This window comes from Thamnophis sirtalis, unplaced genomic scaffold (assembly GCF_051295495.1).
Source record: "Thamnophis sirtalis isolate CommonGarterSnake01/CBP01778 unplaced genomic scaffold, rThaSir2_p1.2 scaffold_10, whole genome shotgun sequence".
In the NCBI taxonomy this organism is placed as follows: Eukaryota; Metazoa; Chordata; class Lepidosauria; order Squamata; family Natricidae; genus Thamnophis; species Thamnophis sirtalis.
The window spans coordinates 50779109-50805357 of NW_028261390.1; the positions used below are offsets into that span (position 1 = coordinate 50779109).

General features: G+C 36.4%; 1 protein-coding gene across 3 annotated transcripts in view; it reads left to right on the forward strand.

The window, feature by feature from the left end:
* GPM6A (glycoprotein M6A) overlaps positions 1 to 26249 on the forward strand; it is a 194926-nt gene that overhangs the window by 93158 nt on the left and 75519 nt on the right. Inside the window, exon 2 of one of the 3 annotated variants that reach the window (XM_014055256.2) lies at positions 22655 to 22726. The exons of the other annotated variants lie outside the window; for them this stretch is intronic. Within the exon in view, the coding sequence (XP_013910731.1) occupies positions 22655 to 22726 (72 nt within the window). The remainder of the gene's footprint in view (positions 1 to 22654; positions 22727 to 26249) is intronic. 3 annotated transcript variants of the gene reach the window in all.

The following is a 26249-nucleotide window of genomic DNA, read 5'->3' on the forward strand; positions in this document are numbered from 1 at the left end:
GCACTATTTATTTATTTATAAACATGCCACAATCCGAAATGCAGACAAGAACCAACATATTTACAGGGATCAAGGGAAAATATAACAGCTGGCAACTGTATTACCAATGTACTACTAGCCAGCAAGTTAGCTAAGAATAACTTTCTTCTTCACACCAGGAAGAAAATAAAAACAAAACAAAACAAACTCAAGCTAAAAATTCCTCCAGACTTCCTACCTATAAATCCAGATGTTTGAACAGACTGACATTTTTAGTCATGCTTCAAGAAAATGAAGGACCATAAATCACCCTTTTCAATGCATAATAATGTGTCCAGTCAAAGCTAATAAGTCTGAATATATACTTCCTTGTACTAAAACTAAGGTGATGTAGACACCTCCAACATATTTTCTATGTATTCTATTACATATTCTATGTACACATACAGGTACTGGATGAAATCATATTTTCATTAATATTTTTAAAAGGCTCTCATTGTTGCAAGCAAAGTTGGAGTAAGCAGTTCAAATGTTAGTTTGTAAGAGTCTAGATTTTACTGTGTCACCAGATTTACAGGTATCTATTTTGCATAGGGTGTTGAGAGAGGCAGATTTAGAAATTAGAGTGGGCATTATTTCCAGCCAAATGTCACAGCCATTATCTTCTGAACCCAGCTGATTGTGAAATATAGAACTCCATAAGCCAGTGAGGTGTAGAAGTGAAGTTGGATTGGAACTGGGAAACCCAGATTCAAGTCCACTGTCAGCCACAGCAGTTCAGTGGGTGACTATGTACTGACCTGTCTTTCAGTTATTGTTTGCATCCTTGTTTCTCTTATTTCTTTTTAAAATGCAGTATTAATTTCCACACTGTGCATTTACCTTGAAAATAAATTTTGCTATTATCTTAAGTAACAAAGCAGTTAAATTTCTGTTGTTAACACTGACACAAATTGATAATGCAACGCTTCAAAACGTTCTGGATCAGTTAAGCATATAATTTATATGATGCTAAAGTAGTTTTTTCTTGGAGTTCATTCGTTAGTTGTGAAATCAATGCAGTTTCCATAGCAAGAGTTCCCATTGTGTTTCTCTGCAAATTACATGCAGTCTATTTCTATGCATCGATCCGATTTACATGTATGCATCAGGACAGCCTTCAGAATTGTTTTTTTTCGGGCAATATTTTTCATACACTGTCTTTTTATCCACTAAAGATTCTTCTTCTATATCTCTAAAACTCTTAAATAATATATCACCAGTAGTATTGTGTGCTCCTGCTCCTTAACCAGTTCCAATCCCTTCTAAACATGTTTTTTATACAGATATAGCTCCAGTGGGTAAAATATCCCAAAAATATGTCGGATATGTTTCTTCCATATCTGACCAGGTAGGTTTTTCATCCATGCAGCTGGATGCAAAACAGAATGAATAGTTCATAAATAATCAGTGTATTTGAAATAATCTGCTTCTCTCTGCACCTCTGTTCATTTATGTAAACTTAATAGAAATGAACTATATGAATGCTAGACATGCTATACAAACTAGGCCTTCATAATTACAATAAAGTGAAACAGAAGTATAGATAGTTCTTAACTTATGACCACAATTGGGATCAGAATTTCCATTGCTAAGAAAATTGAGTCACAATCTGATTTTACAATCCTTGTCATGATCATTAAACAAATCACTGAAGTTGTTAAGTGAATCCCATGGTCTTTAAACAAATCCAACTTCCCCTATTGACTTTGCTTATCAGCTGAGTAGGTCAGGAATGGTGATTGCATGCTCCAAAATGCTCCAACTCTCATAAATATATGCTGGTTGCAAAATTTTGATCATGTGACTGTGGGGATGCTGCAGTGTTTGTCAGTGTAAGGATGTTGTAAGTCACAATTTTCATTGCCACTGTAATTTTGTAGAATAGCTAAATCAATGGTTTTAAGTCAAGGACTATCTATACTACTGTTCAGTTTGATTTTAGAACTAATTTACATTACATCATAGTGTGTTGGTTAATCATCGCATTGCCAGGAAAGAGATGCTCAACTGTTCCATGTTCACATGCAGACCTAGGAGTGCAATGAAAGCTGTTATACTTCAGTGAATAGGTTCTATTCACGGATCCATTTATTTTCTTTCTCACAGTTGAACCATATGAGCAGGACATGCTTGTGTAGTTACTGAAATGTTCCTGTTTCACATAAAAAGCTACAGATGTGGGGTTTTGTTTGTCAAATGTTGTCCCAAGGTCACTGCAGTAATTCTTATTCTTAAGAAGTTCTCATGGGTACATGTGGATTCGGTTTTATAAGATAGTTGATTGCAGATTCAAGCAGCTTTAATTATAACAAAGATAATTATCTACAAAGGTAAGAATCTGGTACTCTATACAGGTAATCCCTGGTTATGAGCGTTCCCTTAGTGAACGTTCAAAGGGGGTGCTTACACTAAAAGCACCACCTAGCATTTGTGAACAAGTCCTGAAACTAGAATCTTGGAGCACAATGGCAGTTGTTTGCCCTTACGAACAACCACAGAGGCTCTGCAACATTTGTCCTGAACATTGCTGGACAAAATGGAGCTTCCCTTTCTCTGATGCCCTGTTCAGGCTTACAGAGGCTTTGCCTGGCATGTTGCAGGCCAAAATGGAGCTTCTGAGAGGTGCATCTGCCCCTCTGATGCTCCGTTCAGACCTCCACAGGCCTCCCCCGGCCTGTTGTAACTGCCCAAGCCACCAAGGAAATTGCTGAATGTTTATTAACTTACAAAGGTTAAAATTGAATATACTATTGAGTTTAACTTTTGATTGTTATGTGCAACAAAGCTGCATTGCATATGCAATTTAGGTTTTCTCATACTATTCTAGGAAGAGATTAAGATTTGTATTGAATATTAGCTCACACAGAAGATGCTAAGCAATATCATCTATTCTTAGAGAATCAGTTTAGTCTAGGAGTTAAGGAATGAGGAGACCATGAGTTCAAGTCCCCCCCTTAGCTATAAAATCCAGCTGGGTGACTTAGGACCTTCACTCTCTTTCAATCCAACCCATGTTACAGGTTTGTTGTGGGGAAAATAGGAGGAAGATGTGTTGCATATGTTCACCATTTTGAATTATTTGTAAAAATAATAAAGACAGGATACAAATTAAATAAATAAATACTCCTTTATTTTTGAGATTCGTATATGTGACTTCCATAAGAGTAAGCCCAAAGAATTGTTTAGTAGCATGAGGTTACCTATAGTAGGCGAGTTTGCTGAATTCAAGTAGATTGGACCAAAAATAAAATGAATATGGGATAGTATTTATATTAGTTAAAATTATAAAATGACATTAAAAAACAGGAGCTAATTCATACTTCATATTTGATTTCCAATCTTTTTCTTTTAAAAGGAGATTTAACATATTGTTATTTTTCATACAATACTTTAAATTTTTGAACCGAAAGGTGCTCAGTTTTGGTATAATTTGTTCTGAATTTACAAGGCTACTGCTTAGTAGCTAAAGTATTATAGCTAAATTATAGACAGGACTTTTAGATCAGATGCCTTTTTATTAATGGTTCAATTAGAATATACGTACTTGTCCCCATCTGGCACAATCATTAAAAATTGAAGGTACTATGGAAGCTGTCATGGACATTTGGAATATTTTTTCTAGGCCTTTTCCTTTGTTTGGATGAATTTTTTTTGCTTCCATTAAACAGCTGTGCTCTATTTGTGCCATCTGTAAAATTTCCTATGTCTCTAACATATCACCTTCCATTATGGCTACAACTGTTCTTCCCAGCAAATATCATAGCATACCTTTGTCTGGTTCATTGCTTTTAGACATATACTTATGACATTTTGCTTTATTTGCTCATTATCAATGGACAATAAATCTGCAAAACTATTGAAGAAGAACCCATACTTCTTTAGCTATCAACTGGCTTGTTGAATATGTCATTATAAGGACAAATCAGTTTCAGCTCATTTTAAATTACACATTGGCACTGCAAAAGGATGTTAGAATTTGGATTTGTTCACGTTTGAGTATATTGTTAAGTTGCGTTTAATTTGTTAAGATACTTATGAAGCTCTCTCCTATTATAAAAATGTCAGTGATTGTGTCTGTGTGTGTGCGCGTGCGCATGCACATAGATAGAGTCAAAGATCTGCCAGCAATTTTGGCAAATGTATTCAAAAGGCTATGCAGTATGTATTAAAAGACATATTGTATGCCTGTAAATTTAAGTGTGGGAACAAAATGCAGTATACCTTTTAATATGGAATAAGTAGATTTATTTCATAAATATTTGTTTCTGAGGAATACATCCTTAGTTTTAGATATATCATAATTCCTGCAGTCCTTCATCTGCTGCAGTAGACCAATTAGCCATATTTCAAGATAAGGATTTCTTGATATTTACTTTGATGATTTGTATAATGTGATCCTAGTTTACATTGAGATAAAATATAGAATACTATTGCAAGATGTGGAGCTACATATTCATATCCAGTTTTGAAATAAAGAGAATCTGCTTATATTTAATTTCTGGACAGTAAATCATCTTTTCACACTATTTGTATTGTAGTATATGTATGTTTGTGTATACAAATATACACAGATATACATCTGCATGTGCGTCACAAAAATGTGATACTCGCATATATACCCAGATGCATATGAATTCATACCTACATTTTCAAATGGGATTCTTGTACATATATCTTATCATTTTGAAATGTCTTTATAATAGTTTTTCTAATAGTACCCAAAGGTGCTTTTTCAAGTGACAACTGGGCTTTCTTGTTTTTCTATGAAAACTTTTCGCATATCATCCAAGAACCTTCTTCAGCTCCGACTGGATGGTGGGGAATGAAAAGATTTCTATACCTTGCAGACAGCTGGTACTTTACATTCTTTTAGAGAGTCATTGACACCACTTGGAGGTTTTTCTGTGTTCTCAGGGTCACCTGAGTAGTGCAAATGGGTGTGAAGCCTTCTTGGAACTGTTGAAAGGACTGTTTTGTAGACTGGAGGTAGATGATGTCATATCTCTCCCTCTCTTTTGAGAGAAGGCTGTTCAAGTTTGACATAGATGGCCTCTTTGACCCATCTTTCAAACCAACAACTCTCTCAGCAGAAGGGAAGGATATGATACCATCTCCAGCCTACAACACAGTTGTTTTAAATAGATAACTTGCTTCACCAAAGAAATCATGCCACAGTAAGGATTAATATCCTGGATTCTATGCACTGGGATAAAACACGAGTCAGGGCCAAACATGTCCCTTGGAGATACCAAATGTGTATTTCATGTTCTGCTTCACTGTTCTGTTATAAGGACATACTCAAACCTAATAATTCCCTTATTGTAAAATTGCTCTGATAACACGAGTAGAAAATGCTGTCCTTTTGGCAGTCCCATGTGCAGAATCCTTCAGAAGAGATAGTCAAATTCTGTGCTATTGCTAACCAGAGATTTTAATCTAGGCTTTCAAACTCTTACGGTTTAATCTCAAATTACACATGCACTTTACCATGAAAAACCAATTAGTACATCTTTGTGAATTTTATACTTTTGGGTTTCTTTTATCTTTGTATTATATACATGCATTTACTTTTTCTGGATAGTTAGTTTTTAGTAGTTATCTGGGCCAGTATAATGCTTAGTACTACAATAGGGACAGATCCTTGTTGCTGATGTTAAAGAGCAAATCCTAATCAGATAGCCTCCAGATTCAGGACAAGAAATTTGTGATAATCTGCTGCTTCACCAGAGTCCATTGTTATGTTAGTTAATTTGGACAGAGAAACAGTTGCACATCAGGGTCTTGATCACTGAAACATTATAGCAAACATTCAAAATTGGCAAAGTGATGAATGGAATTTCTGCTCAGTTATATTTAAATTGTATAATTACAGTCCTATTGCTACATTCCTACTACCTACAATCCTAATACTACAGTCCTCTTGATCTTCCAATCTTAGACTATTGCACCACAGAAGAATCCAATAGAGAGAGCTGAGAGAATTTTCACTTTGTCTCTTAGTCAGATCCCCATAATACATATCAGACCTGTGCTTACATCTGGAATTAAAGCCAGGTGAGGTAATAAAATACTGCCAAAAAAATAGACATCATCAAGATTATGATTTATTGTGTGGTAACATATAGCTATGAAAGCAGGCCTGTCAGAAGTTTGAATAAAGATAAGTCAAAACTTTTTGAATTAATGTTTCTGAATAAAATTGTTGAGATTTTTTTGGATGAAAGAAGAAAATAGTTCAGTACTACATCAATTGAAACCATGCTGCTGGTCCAAAACACCAATACTGAAACTGAAGTATAGACATTCTGGACATATAATTTAAAGGCACAGATCACTGGAAAAGATCAGGATGCTTGAAAAAAATCAAGGGTGAACAAAAGACAAGTTGTCTGGGTATTAGCATGACTTTATACGAGCTGAAACAAGCAGTTATTGATTAACTAAGTCTGTTGAAAATTTGCAAGGCAGTTATTACTTTCATATTTTTCCCATCCTTTGCTGACTACTATACAAAAAAATCTTATGATGTAATATTCCATTCTTTCTATTGGAGTTTAACCCAAAACATTGCAATAAATATCTTTTAAGAATGGAAATACACATGCATGAGGGAAAAATGAGGGTCATATATATTAATTGTAATTGAATGTATGAAATATGGTCTTGATATAAGATTAACTACTGCTAAATCTAGGAATCTAATCATATTTATAGCAGCTCCTGGATCAGCTACTCCCACATTGTTACTAGTGGTAACAGGCCTTTCTCCCCTCCTTCCATTTCTTAATCTTAGATGCTGACGGTATCTGCATAGACTTTAGGCAGTTAAAAAGAGACAGAAACAAATGAAAAGCTTATGTGTTACATAGGATCCTAAATAAAAATCTGTTAAAATGAGAGTTTACTATATTGCATTACTATTAAACAAAGACATAAGTATTTTGATATATAATGCTCTAATGTCTAATTTTCATGAAATTTTATTTTTATCATATAATTTATATGGTGACAAAATCACAACAGATGCCTCCCAGTGGCTTACAACATTAAAAATCTACAAAATAAAAATCCATAACACTCCATCCCTCCCCACCGCAGTTAGATTTGAACTAAGCAAATAGATGGATCTTAACTCAATGCTTGGTAGTTCAAAGCCTCATACTATATTTTAAGACTATCATACTGGATTGCAAAAATCCAGATTCCATTTGAAAGAAGAATTAGAGTATTATGCATTTCTTTGTAATTTAATGATGGTACATAAATTTTGCAGAATAATTATTCTACTAATTGTTAACAATACCTTGGCCCCTTGTGACTTCAGTTACAGAAGGAATGCAAGTACATAATAGGAGAACCATTTGCTGGAGCTGTGATAATTTGTGGGGCAGATTCAGTAAACTTTGGCTTTAAGTGATCAGGCTGTGTAAATAATTTTTGTCACTAAGACTTAATTAAATATATTACATATCCCTTCAATGGAAGCTTCATAAATATTAAACAAGCACAGGGGATATAATAGTTTTATTTTTTCTGTAGTATTTCCCTATAACCTTTGAACTTTGATTCTTAATATAACTACGTCAATCTCCCACGGTTCTTTCCAAAGCTTGATTTCAGCTTTAATTTGAGCTGCGATTCAAGTTGAGGCAGCTAGAGTATTGCATCAGGAGCCAGATTCAAACAAAGTGGGAAATAACGTGTTACTTAATTACAGAGTATAGGTTTTCACAGCTATTCATTGGTAACAATAACTTCCAGGGTGATGTGTGCTATAATAAAGAAATGTACCGACATTTCACCAGTCATGTTGCTAGAACTGAAATTGACAGCAGACAGCATCTTTGTAAACTGCTCATGTTTTCCTGATCTCTTTTGCCATTGGACATCTGTGACTGAGGTTTGGCCACTATTATCCATCCTACTTCATTGTTTACAAAATGCACAGGACAGAAACAACCTATGCTTTTGTTCTAATATGTCAGTATGACTTTAATTGAGCCAACAGGGTAGCACTTAGCAACATATTTGGGTCTAGAAGGTAACCAGGGCCAGACTTAGTTAGTACTCAGTGGAATGGAAGAAGCTAGCCTAGGAAGTTGAAAATAGAACTCATTAGGAAGCAATGGCAAATTACTTCTGTATTTTTGACAAGAAAGAGACATGGATATGTCCATTAAGACCCTAACCCTAACTCTAAGAGTTGGGATGACTTGAAAATTTTATTTTTTCATTCAGTTTCACCTTTAAGCCTAATCAATTTTGAGACACTCAATGGTTTGCAAAACAAATTATTCACATAATAATGAAACCATAGCAAACCTTCTTGTTAACTGAAATTAAAATAGCTGATAGCATTTGAGACCTTAATGACATTGTGCCAATTAATTAATTAAAAACCTTGCAAAAACGCTGTGTTTTGACTGCTTTCTAGAAGCATTTCATTCTATCCATTTAGGCAAGAAAAACAAAAATAGTATAGGTGGTACCTTGCCCAATAGTAGTAACTGTGAAAGGGATCTTGGAGTCCTAGTGGACAACCATTTAAATATGAGCCAGCAGTGTGCGGCAGCTGTCAAAAAAGCCAATACAGTTCTAGGCTGCATAAACAGAGGGATAGAATCAAGATCACATGAAGTGTTAATACCACTTTATAATGCCTTGGTAAGGCCACACCTGGAATACTGCATTCAGTTTTGGTCACCACGATGTAAAAAAGATGTGGAGACTCTAGAAAGAGTGCAGAGAAGAGAAACAAAGATGGACTGGAGACTAAAACATATGAAGAATGATTGCAGGAACTGGGTATGTCTAGTTTAATGAAAAGAAGGACTAGGGGAGACATGATAGCAGTGTTCCAATATCTCAGGGGTTGCCACAAAGAAGAGGGAGTCAAACTATTCTTCAAGGCACCTGAGGGTAGAACAAGAAGCAATGGGTGGAAACTAATCAAGGAGAAAAGCAATTTAGAACTGAGGAGAAATTTCCTGACAGTTAGAACAATTAATCAGTGGAACAGTTTGTCTCCAGAAATTGTGAATGGCCCAACACTGGAAGTCTTTAAGAAGATGTTGGATAGCCATTTGTCTGAAATGGTGTACGGTTTCCTGCCTAGGCAGGGGATTGGACTAGAAGACCTCCAAGGTCCCTTCCAACTCTGCTATTGTATTGTATTGTATTTTTCACACTGTTTGTATCACATTTTTTTCTTATTTTCTTCTTAATTGAATGGCATAAATAAAAATCAACTTTGCTTTACAGATTACAATGGAACCAATTTCATGGCTACATTTAAGTTAAATTACAGTTTTTACCTTTTCTTTGAAATGGAACAGTAAATGCTGCAATGAAATATTTCCTGTGTTATTCTTAATTCCTAGGATTGACTATTAACATAGAAGGTTGATAATATGTTAATAGTAAATGCTGAAAATTTATTTCAGAAATCATGTTAACAGTTACTTGTTACAAATATTATAGCTAAAATAACTACTTTTGTTAAATTATCATGCTTATTAGTAGTGTGCCAATTTAATTTAAGGCATGTGTATGTGTTTTAATAGAATGGAGCTGTTTTGATGTAATCAATTGTACCTAATAAAAATAGTTCTACACACTGTTATATCATTGGATAGTTTATTTCTATATAGTTGACAATGAACTCCCAGATATAGATCTTTGATTATAAAAGTGACTTTGATTGTCAGCCATGTACAATGTACAGAGTATGCAGAGATATGCACTGTATATCAATAGTTTTCTAAATAATGACATAGCTACTACAAAATGTTTTCTTCCTGATTAAGTTGGTTCAATAACATATATAGAGCAAAACTCAGATATCCTTTAGGTGCCCTCTGTAATTTTCCAGCATGGCATTGATATTTTCATTTTGTACAGGTCTGTCTGTGTGGCATATAGTAAGTTATTTATTTTTGTAACTTCATATATAGTAAGTATACACACGCACATATGCACCACCACCTCACACAAACTATGTATTTCCTTTTTTTCTGGCTGAATACACATATGTTGAATCCTATCATTGAAATAAATAATAATGGATGAAAACAAGGATGCTTATTTTCAAATATGAGTCTTGTAGTTTGCACAAAAATATATTAGATTTTACTTACATATATATATAGAAACAAGAGACAAGAGTGAAACAGACATAATAAGCTCAGTATAGGTAGTCCTCAAGTTGTGACCATTTGAAGTTAAAACTGTGCTGAATGAAGACTTAAGACTGTGTAAATAAAATTCAGTTACCTGGCAACCACTTGGCAGCATTCCATGGTTACAGGATTGCCTTTTTACCCATCGCCTGCTTCCCTCAGGAAAGCCTGAATATGGAAAAGAATGGGAAGCCAGCAAGGAAAGTCACAAGTCGCTGGTATAAGTTCCTTTTCCCATCCCCAGCCTTTTGTCCACATTCTCCACTTTGCTCACACACAAACTTCCTGCACCCTCTTTTCCATAACCTCTCTGCACATTCATGTATCTGATGCCTCCCTTCCATGGCATCCCTGCAAACGCAGAGCAACACACCCACCCGCAAAAACACTCTACATCTTACTCCATAGCTTTACTGTGTTTGCACACGTTCTGCATTATTTTTCTTGTCTCCCTTCGCGTGCACACATGTGCTCCCCTGCACCCTTTTACTATAGTTTACATGCACACATACACACTCTGCTCTCCTTTTCACAGCTTCCTTAAGATTGCTCACATACTGTAACACACACATACCCCTGCACTCTCTTTCCATAACCTGACTTTGATTGCCCACATGTACTCTGTCCTGTCTTTTCACAGTCATTCTACAATTGTGCGTGTGCATGCACAAATGCACAGACACAAACACCATCCTTTTTCCTGGAGTCCCTGTGATGATATGCACCTTCATTCCTCAGCTTTTCTGAGTTTACATTACATCAAGTATCAAATCCTCCAATATGTTTGTGTGTGTTTATCCAGCTTCCCAGGCTCTCCCCATATTTTTATCCTATCCTATACTGCTTACCTGGAATTTCCTCCGCTTCCTATTTAATAATCACAACCCTCATGCTAAGCAATGCCACAATGTGTTGTCATGCTCTATGACTATATCACTTAACTATGGCAATCCTGCTCCCAATTACAGTCATCATTTGAGGAGGTTGGGATTAAAGAGGGGCTATCTGAAAATAAAACATGTGATCTATAGTTGAAAGGAAGGGATCAATGTTCCCTCTAATTTTTTTCAGTGTGAGCAGAAAAGTATAGTGTTTGAGTGGCATATTTTCATGCCTGAGCACCTGAATTTTTTTCACAGATGTCACCTAAGACAACAACGAAATCAATATTATTTGAAACTTAAAGATGTTTATTCAAGGTACCCGCTTAATTAAAAGTGTTATAGAATATCAGTATCACTTAACAACGCTCCTGCTTAGCAACCTAAATGTTGGCTCAGAAAGTCTGGCATTTGAAGCACGCAAGTCTTAAAGCTTGCGCCTTGCGCCTCTAACCTTTTAGAAAAAAAATCCCAGGGGTCTTCAAACCTGACAGCTTTAAGACTTGTGGACTTCAACTCCCAGAATTCCTCTTCCAGTCATGTTGGCTCAGAAACTCTGGCATTGAAGCATGCAAGTCTTAAAGCTGTCAAGTTACAAGATCCTTGCACCCATAACCCTTTAGGGGAAAAAAAACCAGAGGTCTTCAAACCTGACATCTTTAAGACTTGTGGACTTCAACTCCCAGAATTCCTCCTCCAGTCATGTTGCGGCAACGTCATCTGCGTGGATCTGCTCCATCTTCGGGTTTTTTCACAGGTGGCAGGGCTGCCGCTGAAGATGCCAATGAGCCCCTGCCGCCACTAGAATAACTGCTGCCGCCGCCTCCTCCTCCTCCAACAGCACCACCACATTTGCTGCCCAGCGCTGCAGCTGAGGTGCAGCCGCCAAAGCTCTCGCTGGTGCCCCCACCCATGGCAGTGGCAGCGGTGCCTCCACCTCCGCTTGGAGCACCGCAGCTGGGCCCTGGGTTACCCCTGCCGCCGCCTCCACCTCTGCTGTGCTTTTGAGAAGCCACGAGGCCTTTTTTTTCTGCTCCCGCCCCCTCCGCCGCCTTCCTACTAGCTCCCGCGGCCTCATGGCTCCTCAAAAGCACAGCAGAGGAGGAAGGGGGAGGTATAACATGAGGGCCAGCTCAGGTGCTCCGCATGGGGGGAGAGGCACCACTGCCATGGGTGGGGGTGCTGATGGGAGCTTTGGCGGCTTCACCTCAGTCACAAAGTCGGGTGGCAAATCCGGCAGTGCTGTTGGAGGAGGAGTAGGCGGCAGCAGATATTCTGGTGGCGGCGGGGGCTTTGGGGGTTCACTTCAGCCGCAGAGCCGGGCGCAAGCGGCTAGGATTGGCCACCTACAAAGGACCTCCCTGGGCTTGTTTTGCTGAACACAGGGCGACTGATGCTAGTTTGAGTGGCCACGGCCGGCGCAGACTACCGTCAGTCGCTCTGTGCTCATGAAAACAAGTCTGGGGAGGTCCTTTGTGGGCAGCCATTTCTAGCCGCCTGCAAAGGACTTCCCCGCATTTGCTTTGCTGAACACGGGGCAACTGACAGTAATGAGTGGTGCAGCCGGCGCCTAGGAGGTCCTAGGAGACCAGCTCCTGCCGCCGTTCCCGTACCCGTGCTAATCCTAGATTTAGCTTCCGGAGCCTGTGACAGAAATCACTGCGCGGCAGCTAGAAATGTCTGCATGGTGTTTTCTTGCCACGTGCGAGGCCACGCAGCTGCGCACCTTAGAGGGAATAGTGGAAGGGATAGGTCTGATTAATAATGGAAGTATCAGCTGGAGATTTATTTTTTATCTCATTGCAATCAAATGCAGCTTTCAGCCATTTACAAAGCAAATACAATTATGTTTATATTATAAAAAATAATGAAAACACAAGATACATAGAATGCCTAATTAAAAACATCTAAATTAGTAAATCCACAAGATAATCAAGGATCATATATGAAAAATGTGCATCCTCAGATTGAACCAATATATATGATAATTTTAGAATAAATGACAAATTCTCTACCATTTTTAACATTTTCTACAATAAATTCAGGAATGGGTCCAATGGGTCCAGTCTAATTTTCACTGGAATTCTGTTTCAAAAGACTAAATTACTGCTGAGTATTTTTTGGCTTTAGCCCTCATTAGTTCAGAGAATAAACAACTATTAACCATGCCTTTTTTGGAGAGGTCAATTCCAGTAAATGTAGGTGCCCATGAAGATAACTAGGTGACAGATTATGAAGAATTTTCTAGATCAAAGCCAGCATTTAAATTCCATGCTTACAAAGAACAGGGCCAAAAGGAAAGCAATAATATGTTCCCAGAAATTGATTGCACATGGATCACTAAATTCTGGACCAATACTTTTAATTGGTCTTTAAAGGCAGCCATATGTAGAACATCTTGTAGATAATGGTGTGAGAAAATAAGTCAGACATTTTAAAAAAATAAATAAATGCAGGTTAAAAATGCCATGAATTTGATGGGGAAAGTGCAAATTAAGAATTGAGAATTGGTCATACATTTGAAATTAAATATTTTTACAATGAACTGCAAATCTCTGTTATTGGTGGTATTAGATATTTATGAGATAGTTACTATACACTAAACTATTTATTTATTAGCAGTTTTATTCTGGACCATGACAAATCAATACATTTTAGGGGAGAACATAACATTTATAGAATCATTTCAACAGTAGCCATCCATTTCTATTTTGTATTTTTAAAAGGCATAATTACATTTAAATTACCTTCAGTTTGTTCTTATAACTAAAAGAATTTATGGATTTTTATGTCTTCACAGATAATGAATGAAATTGTAATAAAATTGTAGGAAGACCTCCACTCATATCATCCTTACTCTGCTGTTTATCTGACCTTCCAATGACCCAGACATTAAACAAAAGACCACTGAAGCCTTTTAACACCCAGGCTGAAACTGATAAAGCACATCTTTACTTAGGTGAAATTGTCAAATACCGGCAAATTAACCAAATAAGAAAATCCCTTGAAAATATGGAAATCTTTCACATATGTACAATAAGATTCGCTAACTCTGGACCCATCACTCAAGGTCACAACCTTGACACACAAAAAATAAAGATTACAAATGCCACAGAGAGTCAGGCCATGTTTTCACCCTACTACCAGATCTGGTATGCTTTCCAGTAATCCCTAGAACGGAGGCTGAGTTTGCATGCTTTCTGAGAACAATAGAAAGGCTCCTCTATTAAAGTAACCTTCCCAATTCTATTCAAACTTTGAATACATTTCAATTGCTTTGACTGTTATGGCTTGAATAAAATTCACCTCTACTTCAAGTCGTGACACGACAAATCTGCGCCCGACAAATGCGCGCCCACAAAAGCAAACAACATAGTGGGATGCGAAAACAACGTTATAAGGGTTAGGGTTAGGGTTATTTTCGTTGTTTTCGCATCCCACTATGTTGTTTGCTTTTGTGGGTGCGGTTTTGTGGGCGCAGTTTTTGTGGGCGCACATTTGTCGGGCGCAGATTTGTCGATGAACCACTTCAAGCAACTGTCCTGTGCTCTTTAGAAGACTTGGCCTGTCTCAAACCAAACATTTTCTTCTAGCAAACTAAAGAAATAAATGCTTATTATTTATTTGTAATCAGTCTCAGCATCTTTTCATCTTTTCATGAAATGTCAACAGATACCAGCTTGAGGAGAGCTGGCACTAAATAATAATTATATTGACAAAAATAGTTGAGATATATAATAGTTCTACATTCCTTTGTCTAAATATTCCTACTGATATATTTTTTTTGAGTTTAATATTTTCTTCTCATTTACTTTTATATTGGTGTAACAGCGATCTATGTGCTTTAGCGTACAGTCAGGCTGGCCCAGAGGTGGGTTCCTACCAGTTTGCACAAGTTCGGTAGAACCAGTTCGTCAAATCTACCGAACCAGTTAGAAGAGGTTCCACCAGTGGACCCGGAAAGCAGGCCACACCTACAGAAGAGGTTCCAAACTTTTTTGAAACCCACCTCTCTCTCTCTCTCTCTCTCTCTCTCTCTCTCTCTCTCTCTCTCTCTCTCACACACACACACACACACACACACACACACACACACAGACACAGACACAGACACAGACACAGACACAGACTCACACAGAGAGAGAAAGAGAAAGAAAGGAAGAAGAAATAAAAAAGAAAAAAGGAAGAAAAAGTGAGATAGAGATGAAAGGAAAAAGGGACAAAGATAAAAGGAAGGAAGGAGAGAGAGAGATAGAGAGAGAGAGAGAGAGAGAGAGAGAGAGAGAGAACACATGGCCAGCAAGCCACTCCCACCAGGTCACATGGCCAGCAAGCCACTCCCACAAAGGAGACCACACCCACAGAGTAGGTTCGAAATTTTTTTGAAACTCATCACTGGGCTGGCCACATGACTACAGAAGTGTCTTCCCACAACACTGGCTCCCTTGGCTGAGAAATGGAGATGAACACTGCCTTCTAGAGTCACATATGACTTGACAAGGAAAATCTTTACCTTTACTGTGCCTATGTAATGGGGGTATTTAAGTCATGTGTTTGTTTCTGTTGATGTGCTTATGTGTTTAAAATAAAAATTAAAAAAAATAATTAAAAAAAGAAAAGGGGGGTAATATCTTAAGTTAGCATTTCAACTCATTTTTGCCAAAGGATATCTTTATGAACATATTAGCTATTATTTGTGGGTCAAGATACACATTTCTTATCTATAAAAAATGTAATTCATTTTCCCCTGCTAGAGAAATGTAAGTGAAAAGATTTTAATTTATTTTGCCATTTCTAATTCCTTTGAATGTTAATTGACTGATTTCCTGGTTGAGTGATCCAGTAGTTCAAATTCATTCATGAAACAGAAATATTCATACAGAGAACATAGATGGAAAGGAAATAATAAGCCATTCCTTTTGTTACCTTTTCCATGTGCAAGATGCTAGATTTGCAAAAATATACAGCATAGAATGTGTTGATACTGTTTAATAATGTTAATTAAAATTATAAATAATTAAAATTTAAAATTGCAAATGAAACTCACCTATGCCGAGACAAGTTACAGAATTCATCCATCCCATTCCCATTTGTATTGGACTACAGTAGTTGAATTGAGAGAATGAGTATAGAGCAGTGGTCTCCAACCTTGCAACTTTAAGACTTGTGGACTTCAACTTTAGGAGTTGAAGTCCACAGGTCTTAAAGTTGCCAAGGTTGGAGACCACTGGTATAGAGGACACTATGTGAAGCATGGATGGTGTAATCCAATGTATAAAAAGGGTTGCAAATGAAAGTTTTTCATATCACCTGTTGCCCAATTCATTTTTTTAACTAGCACTTTTAGAGGTTTTAATGCCTTTTAAAACTTATTTTTCCTTCATTAATTTTCATGGAGAGTTTTCATGTTTTTATTTGTTTATTCGTTTCCTTGTTTTGTTTTACAAAAAAGGTTACATTTTCAAGAGTGTGTGGCAGGTTTCTGGCTTTCTTCTTACATGGTGGCAAGAGTTTCAATGTGACTGTCCTGCTTTTTATTTTACAGCAAGCTTTTCAGTGGTTTGCTATGGTTTTCAGGCTTCCAAAAATTAGATACCATGGACAAAACTTTTTCCATGGATTTTTCTCAGTACAGGAAGAATAGGCTCAAGGGAAGCTGCAGTATAGTGAAGATGGATGACTGTACAGATGGATAGATGGAAAAATTGTCTACCATAATAAAGCAAAACTCAACCCAGAAGAAATTCTAAATAAATTTAATGGATATGAGATAGATGAATACAAGCTGTTTTCACAGGGGAAGGGCACTGGAAGACAGATTTTGGTATTACAGTAGTTGTGATTAAATTATGGTTAAAGCATTTAAAAATATGCCTTCTGTCTTCCTATTGTATTATTCCTATGTTGTTATAGTTAAGTTTGCTGCACAAGCTTCTCTAGGTAAGAGTTAGATAATTTTATGAAGTACATGAAATTATTATTAGATTATATAGGGTTATTAATAGGGGTTTGCATCAGTGATATGTTAATATATTTTATCTGCATGATAGCAAAATATCTTTGTTCCTATAACAACTTTATTATTAATTTTGTACTTATTTATATTAAATGATCCATCTGTTTATGTTAAGAATGGAGATGTAGAATAGAAAACAATGGTGAAGCAATAACTAAAGAAAGCATAATATCTTACATCCTGAAGGAGCTCTTTTGCTGGTGTTTGCTAAGAAATATAATAATTGCTGTTTTTCTGCTATATAACTTTGGTTTGTTATCAAGAGTAGGAACAATGTTTGGCTATTTTATTAAAAGCTATAATAGCATGTTTGCACAAAGAATTTATGTAACACTTCATTTAATGTTTAGTGCTGGAATTGATAAAAGAATATTTGTGTTTATTACATATTTCCTGTTTTCAAGTTTGGAGCACTCACAACACAACTGGCCTAAGGTATATAGCATCATTTACATGAAAAAGAGCACAAAAGGTCTATAGGCTAAGATCATGATAGGCTATATTTTTAATTTTTTAAATACTTGTTTAAAAGCATGTAGTATAGTTGAAGGATTATAAAACATTACCGTAAACTCTATTTATATTATTTTGCCTTGTGAAAGGGACTAATATTTCAGTTCCATTTTATGTTTCTGTCTCTGGGCTGTAATCTCAGTAATGTATTACACTTCATTGTCCTGGTGAATTTGTTGACAGACAGTAATTGGGTCACTGCATTGAAATACCAAGTGTAGGCTTAGAATTCTCTTGACTAGTTGGCATGACAACCATAGTGGTCGATTAAACATGCGCAGAGAGGCGTCATCAGCCTATGGTTTTTCAATGCTGCAAAATAGATTGTTAAAAGGGAAAAAATATTTTAATGAGCATATAAAAAGACAATTCCGAAGAAATGTGTTTTTTAACATGACAGTCTTCTAGGCACAAAAAGGGGTGGGGGGGGGAGAGAAAGCCCACTCACAGAAAAATAACTAATGTTGAATCGCTTTCTTTGAATCTGAAACATAAACACAAAACAAAATAAATTCAATCTATAAATCATCATGAACAGTAGATGAAAACAACCTAATTAAAATGATGTGACGTTATTTGTCTCTGGGATAAAAATAATAATTTCTAGTGCCTTATTACAGCTCAAAACAAACAAAACCGAAAAGGCCAGTGTGCAAAAAGATTAGTTCAGCTTAATCTGGAGCGCCTTTCTCATGGGTAAATTAAATTGGTACCCACCATTCCTTAGGCTGGAAGAAAAGTATTCCTGCATAGCATTTGTGGCCATAATTGCAGATCCTTTTCCTGCCATACATTATTCCTATATGAACAGGGAATAGTGCTGTGTTTTTTCCCCTACTGTGGGACAAGTTAAGGAAAGGGCATGATGGATTCCCCTCTGAACAACCTTCACTTTTTATCAATGAAATAGCCACCAATCACCTTTCCAGACATGGACTTACAACAAAAGTGTAGCCATCTGTCAAGCTACTTGGCTAACAGGTGACAGGGTTGTGGGAGAAAAATAGCTAAGTATGGGGTGGTGGTGAGAAGAAAAGAAAGGTAGTTTTCTCTTGCTCACTCAATGCTAGTCAGACATCAAAGAATCACTTAGCATGTATTGACGATACACACTAATCCACAAAGCTCAGGATTTGGCAATTCACATGATTAAGTTGGTACACATATGGCACTAATCCATGGGTGGTTCAACTTTGGTTAAGTAAATAAGCCACAATGTACTGGGTTTACATTTTAGTTCATAATTTTAAAGATCAGAACATGTAAGTGTTGCTGGGCCAAATAAAATAACACCACTAATGTTTATGTGATGCGTGACTCTTTGTCTAAAGCAGTCAAGTCTTAAGAAATATGAGTGAAACTTCAAATCAGATGCAAACATATAGATTACATCTGTTCTACCAGATACTGGGTATTTCCTGCCCTTAAACAGTATTTACATATATGGTATAACTGCCTTAAGGTAGACAATCTACTTGTATTTAATGCTAGCCTGAATTTTTAGTGAAGTGTTGCACCAAAATGCATTCAGCACTTGTGATAAAAATATAAAAGTAGTACCAAAGTTTCACTGTAGTCTTATGTCAGTATTGCTGTGTTCCTGAATAGTGATATTAGCAACTAGAGGTAAGGAAATTACTAATACAGTGTTTAATTTTAATGTATTCATCTGACATTTTAAAATATTTGGAAGATGATAATCTTCAGGTCATAATTTAACCTTTTGTCATTTCAGGAGTTGATAGTGCAGCATTAGAAGGTAAAAAGTGGTTTCAGCAGGGTGCATAATTTGCAAGAGTGGGATTTAATAATAATGGATTATTTAGTGAGAATCCCACGTGGAACAAAAAATTATTATCAAAATACAAAATTAATTAAATTTGCTGTTGTCTATGTCAGAGGAAATTCACACCTATGTTGCTGGTTGCATTTATCAACTCCACATGATATAATACTTAGTATACAAAGCAGACAGTTGCAGAACTATTTTAAAAATAATGCTTATAATATAGACATTTTACTATTATAATGAGAAAATAGTAAATTGAACCTATCTAACACAAGCACTGGGTTTATGTGAATTAATGTCCCGTGTTTTTAGCAATAGCAATAGCAGTTAGACTTATATACCGCTTCATAGGGCTTTCAGCCCTCTCTAAGCGGTTTACAGAGTCAGCATATCGCCCCCCACAGTCTGGGTCCTCATTTCACCCACCTCGGAAGGATGGAAGGCTGAGTCAACCTTGAGCCGGTGATATGAAACATATGAATAAGTTGTCTTTTAAAAATGTATGAAGTCATTTTTATAAACGCTTTAAAATATAATATATTTTTGCTAACATTTGTTGATAGAGCTGTTGATGCAAATTTAATGATGAATTTTAATGATGGTGTTGTAGCATTGCAGATGAATTTGAAGTTTTGAGAATTTTGATGGTGATTCATCTGTCTATAGTTGATGGAGTGAGATCAAAGAGATGAAAAATATGGTTTTGAACCAACAGGAAAATCAATCATGGTTTACTAGCAAAGAAAATAAATTATGGCTGTATTGGGGCCCTTCAATTGCATCACCAAATGTAAAATTTCTGCTGTAAACATATTCAATTAAATTTAGAGCAGAGGAAAAAAGGGGAGAACTCTTAATTTATTCAAAAAATGTGGGGGGGGGAGGCATGTTCATATTTATTTTGTTCTATGGCTTTACCAATTGAACTTCTCAGTCTTGAAGCTATCAAGTACAGCTTCCAATCATTGGAGAACTGCTTGTCTTTTCTTTGGGAACCTACAGGATCAATACAGAGTGTGTATGAAGCAACAACACAACATACTATAATTGTCCATCATTTTTTTATGATGTGAAAAATTCTTTGGAGTGTTTTGATGTAGTTATACATTTTGTTTTTAGAGCAGTGATCCCAAATCTTTTGGGCACCAGGGACCAAAACCGTGGGCTAGAGGGGCATGATTTCAATGCTACCTGCATCCTATTGTTGGGGCTTCGGTTGTTTGTGCGGCCCAGGTGCTGGCATGCCATGAACTAGTGCTGGTGCACTGAACAGGGATTGGGTATCCTTGTTTCAGAATGAATGAGTGAGTGTGTGTGTGTGTGTGTGTGTGTGTGTGTGTGTGTGTGTGTAGAGAGAGAGAGAGAGAGAGAGAGAGAGAGAGAGAGAGAGAGATAGATGGTATTTTGTAGTATTTTCACTTTGTAATATTTGTAATACTTTCTTGCAATTTTTCTATGGATCATTTCATCTTTTCTCACTTGTTAATGTTTTTTTGATGAGTCTCAGTATTTGTTATGTAGCTATATTAAATGTTGTCTCTCATTCTTCCTTTTGCATGCTTTGGTGTTTGTCTAAGGATTCAGGTTAGGATCCTTCAATCCTTGCATGTTAAGATGCTGTTGTTGTAAAGCTGTACAAGTGCTTAAATAGACATAGGAAGCTCCTTTTTTGAAACTGTTAAAGCAGCCATGTCTTGTTCCACAGTTGCACAGCTGCTTTGTGAACTGTTACCAATTGTATTTGAATGCCTGTGTACATTCAGTCACTTGGGTCATATTTTTCCATTAAAGGAAAGTGGCTGTGCATGTAAACATATGTGGAGACTACTGGAAAAAACATTTTAAAAATTTGCATAGCCTCAGCAGGTTCTAACCAAATGACAACAGAATTACACAGAACTAGCCTATATATTACAAAATAAATAAATATTAAATTATACAATACAAAACCAGTAGCAAAAGAGCCAAAGTTAGCATCACAAATGAAAGCAAAGAAGTTGACATTTTATATTTCTAAATTACATATGGGAAAAGGAGTACAATGATGTTGCACTGCCAGTAAATATAAGAAAATATAGATATATTATTCTATATGCCAACTTCCATAAATCCATTGGAACTTTCTTCAAATGAAAAGAACTATAATTATGATATAATCTTTCAGTAAAATACTAGTTTTATATGTTCAAATCATAGTTTACTTTTGTGTGTAACAAGTGTTTACTTCAAAATTTAATTATATTTAAAAAATTATATGAGATCTGAAAATAAATTAATAAAAAGACATTTATGATGGAAAATCTTTATTCAATCCAGTACAACTGCTACAGGAGTAAAGCTTATTTTTAAGAGATAAGATTAGATTCTGGGGATTATTGCGGTATCCCCAGTTGGAGGTTGATAAAAGAATTGCTTAAAATCAGCACATATTTGTATGATTTTGAATAATTCTCTTCCCACTACTGAAGCCTGAATTATATGTCATTTCAGGAAGATTTCCAAGCCTCCAAAAACAATTTCAGGCATGTGATAAGAGTATTCTCAACAGCAATAAGAACTTTTTTTAAAAAACTGAAATATAAATCATATTTCCATAGTCATTTAAATAATCATCTCTCTAAAAATTATAGTACTTGTTTTCTATTATTTGATATTGACTTGGTTAATTGATCAAAATTGTATAAATTATAATGTATAGGTTATCTGCAACCCTCTACCACAATTTTATGTTCCAAAATTGCAATATAACCCATGTTATATTGTAGATTTTTATGGAAGCTTATATCCTTTTAAGGTAGTTGACAATATACTCCAATTGTTTCAGTGTTACTGGTTCAGATTAGCCCTAAATTTATTCTTCTGTGTTTTGGGAGCTAGAATCAGATGGTCTATCATCTATTATTTAGAGGAATTCACATGTTTGTTTTTATTCAATTTTATTATTTGATAAAACAGGATTGTGGTTACTAGAAAATTTTACAGAAAGATTGATTACAAATGAATTAAACTTGGATTTTTATGTGCAGTTCTGTATTAATATATCTTTGTTAATATGTTTATTTATTTCACAATTTTGTATAATTGGTTTTAAAAACAATCTCTGATGTTGGATCCTGCATTAAGATAATAATGCAGTGTTCCTTAGATTCAGGAATTTTCCATATTTAAACCATCCATCTTCCATGTTTATTTAAATCAGTTGTATTAGTCATGTACTTAATTTTTTTTCTGCCTGCTTGGTGTTTACACCTTTCAGATATGAGCAATAGGACAGGGAGAGAGGAAGAAATCTGCTTGGTTAACATGAATCTCACTTGTCATCGTTTAGGTAAGCTGTACATTTGCTCTTTTAGTTCTTCATCAAATAGGGTTTTCTGTCATATGCATAAAGACAAAACTTGCTTTGCGTAGCTGAATTTCTATGAACATAGTTTCTCCTTCCAAAATAGAGAGGAATAATAATCTTAAATGAGGAGCTGGCCAGCAAACCAGTTGTAAGTTGGGGACCATCGTTATGATTTTGACAAGAGTGACTTCAATATAGTTAGAAAACTCCATAAATGTTCTTTACTGTAAACTTGACTTGGCTGTTCTATATGTACTTCAGGAGCTAAACTTCCTACTATCATCAGAAGGGCTGACGAATGCTGTGTTCATTAGCTTTGCATTATCTAATCTGGATTTGCACAAACTAAGGCCATGAGCTATGTATGCTTCATCCTCATGGCCTGCACATAAATAAAATAAATTGCAATTTGTGTCCTTGAGTATTTTTTTGGAAAATGACACAAGACACACTCCTCTAAGGTCAAGTGTAACCCTAAATTTTGTTTAAATTGTACACAAAATTTCATTTAATGTACAATGTTGACTACATAATTTTGAGATTAATGTCCTTGATTTAAGTCTGTGTCAGTCAAAGAATTGCCTAAATCTTTAACTTCATTTTTCTGGTTGCACCAATTACACGTACAGTACATTTTATCCTGATAACTTATCCATTAATAGCAGTCATTTTCTTCACAAGATATAAAGAAAACTACAGCCCATTAATCTCAGGATTGTTTCCAGAATCAACATCACTCAATAGGAAGTGCTCAAAATTGCTTTCTTTTTGGCTGTTTCTCCTGGAGAATTTCCAAACCCGGTGTACCACAAATGTAGGGGAGATGCTGGTTGGAAATTCTGGGTCCTGCAGTCACACGTTTGGAGAATATCTGATTGGGAGCCTCCAGCAATGGATCATGATATTAATTACTTTGGTTAGTAGCCATATTGTACAGGGCTTTTATTTTTTTGAGCACAAAGCACTTTTGGGGGAGGGGAGGAGGTTGCCATATTGTCTCCTCCTACCTGCAGCATATCTCAGCATGTGATCATTCTTACCTAGGCTTAGAAGCTAAGCAAAATCACATAAAATTCGTTTTACATAATTGTTTCTCAGCTAGAATGTCTCTAAGGAATACCAGAACAGTGACGTGCGGTGAGGTTTATGGCTGGTGAAGCAATGACACAGGGGTTTCAAATTTTTTTAGACTTGTGTACTTCAACTCCCAGAATTCCACAGCCAGGCATGCTCAGTTCTGATTTGAAGCAACAGCATTTGTTTTTCTCCTTTGCGAAAAAGTTTTCCTTCATTCTTTTTCTTCTCCTTCCCCCTCTTTCCTCCCTCTCTCCCCCTCTCTCTCTCAAACAGACACACACACACAGAGAAGTTGGATCCCTCTCTCACTCACTCAATCTCAAACAAACACAAACACAGAAGTTGGATTAGATATATTTTTCAATGGCTTGAAAGCAGCTCCTCTGCCATACCCACCCACCCCCCGCATTCCCCTGCTGCCTTCCGATTCGAGCCTTTGATTGCAGGTGAAGCCACGTTGCCTTTTCAAACTTGCAATCAATGAAGCTGGGCTTATATACTTTTATCCAGCTCTGTGTATGTGTGTGTGTGTGTGTGTGTGTGTCTGTGTGTCTGTGTCTGTGTCTGTGTCTGTGTGTGTGTGTGAAAAGGCTCTGCATGCAATCAAACTTTTTGAATTCCTCCCCCTCCCTCCGATCCATACACATACCTTTTCCAGCTGTTTCATAGAGGATTTCAACTCTACTCTTGCCTGCCATCATGAAAAGAAAAAAAATGTAAAAGGAAAAAGGCATGAGCTCTGAGGTCAGGCTGAGCTAGTTGCTGCCAGAGTCACCGTGTGAATGACTCTGCTTAACTGTTTAAAAAAAGCCTCTAAAAAAACACCCTCTATAGGAGGCAGGACAACGACGTGCCTCATCTATGTCAGGAATTTTTCGGCTTTTAACCCTTGCTTAGCTCTGTTCGAGTGATCATAAAGTCAGACTAGATGAGGCACCTCGTTCTCCTGCCGCCTCCTGTAGAGGGCACTTTTTTTAGAGGCTTTTTTAAACAGTTAAGTACTAAGCAGAGTCATCCACTGTAACTCTGGCAGCAACTAGCTCAGCCTTTTTCCTTTTACATTTTTTTTCTTTTCATGATGACAGTGCTGAGGCTCTGCCTCCCCTGCCTCCCCTGACTGCACGTCCCTGCCAGAGGTGTAGGCTTGACTTTCAATTGAAAAAAAAAGAACCAAAGCAATGGTAAACCTCTTCTTACTCTTGATAAAACCGGATGAAATCAGCAGTAGTTCAGCTTCACCTGAGGGCTGCTGCACTTTCTTTTATAAAACAAAGAAGCTGCAGGATGAACTTGGCCTCCTTACATATTGTACTAAGACAGTGTTTCTCAACCTTGGCAACTTGAAGATGTCCGGACTTCAACTCCCAGAATTCCCCAGCCAGCGAATGCTGGCTGGGGAATTCTGGGAGTTGAAGTCCGGACATCTTCAAGTTGCCAAGGTTGAGAAACACTGTACTAAGAGATGGAAATCACAATATATATGACTTTCCCTGGTATAAAAAAGTAACATTAATGGAAATGATAATAGCATGTATTAAAAGCTATTTTAGGGGGGATATTTGCACAAAAAGCAGGGAAAGCTAAAGAAACAAATTTCATCATGTAAAATAATTGAAATGAGTTATCTTTTAACATTTTATTTACATGGTATATTTAAACTGAGCGTTTATAAATGAGACATCAATAATTTATTCAGTATATGGGAAATTATTAGTTGTCTTCTGTTTACAGTTTGAATATATAATGTACCCAATAGAAATACTCAGGGTAACCACATTTCAGTGCATGCAATAGATTGCCTGAAATGTGACATGAAAGTAGGACAGTGATATAAGAAGATAGCAGCTTTATTGATCATATTTTATTCCACTTCACATTCTGAATAATTGTAACTGATTAAAAATAGCAGAGGTTGTCATAAAAGTAACAAGGTTTGGAAGAAGGAAGAGCTACCAAGTTGCCATATTTGTTATTAGAATAGAATCAAATAGAAGATGCAGAATAGAAGCAAAACAGCAATATAAGGTTATTTTATGACAAAACTTGGTAACTGGAACCTCTAATCCAACTGCATTAGCCAGGTAGAGACATTTAGGTCTGTAGATTTCATCAACATACTTAAGAAAATTCTGTAGAAAGTGTTTGTACCTGTCTGTGTGCAGATGTGTATAGGTATGTGTGAATTTCTCTCTCTCTCTCTCTCTCTCTCTCTCTCTCTCTCTCTCTCTCTCTCTCTCTCTCTCTCTCTCTCTCTCTCTCTCTCTCTCATCTCTCTCTCTCTCTCCCTCCCTCCCTCCCTCCCTCTCTCTCTCTCCTCAAAAAATTGACAGAAAGTCTTTGAACAGAGAATGTGCTGTGAATTTCACCAATATAATTTCATAAATATAAATTTTACTAAAATTTATGGAAGAGATTAATTAGTATTCAT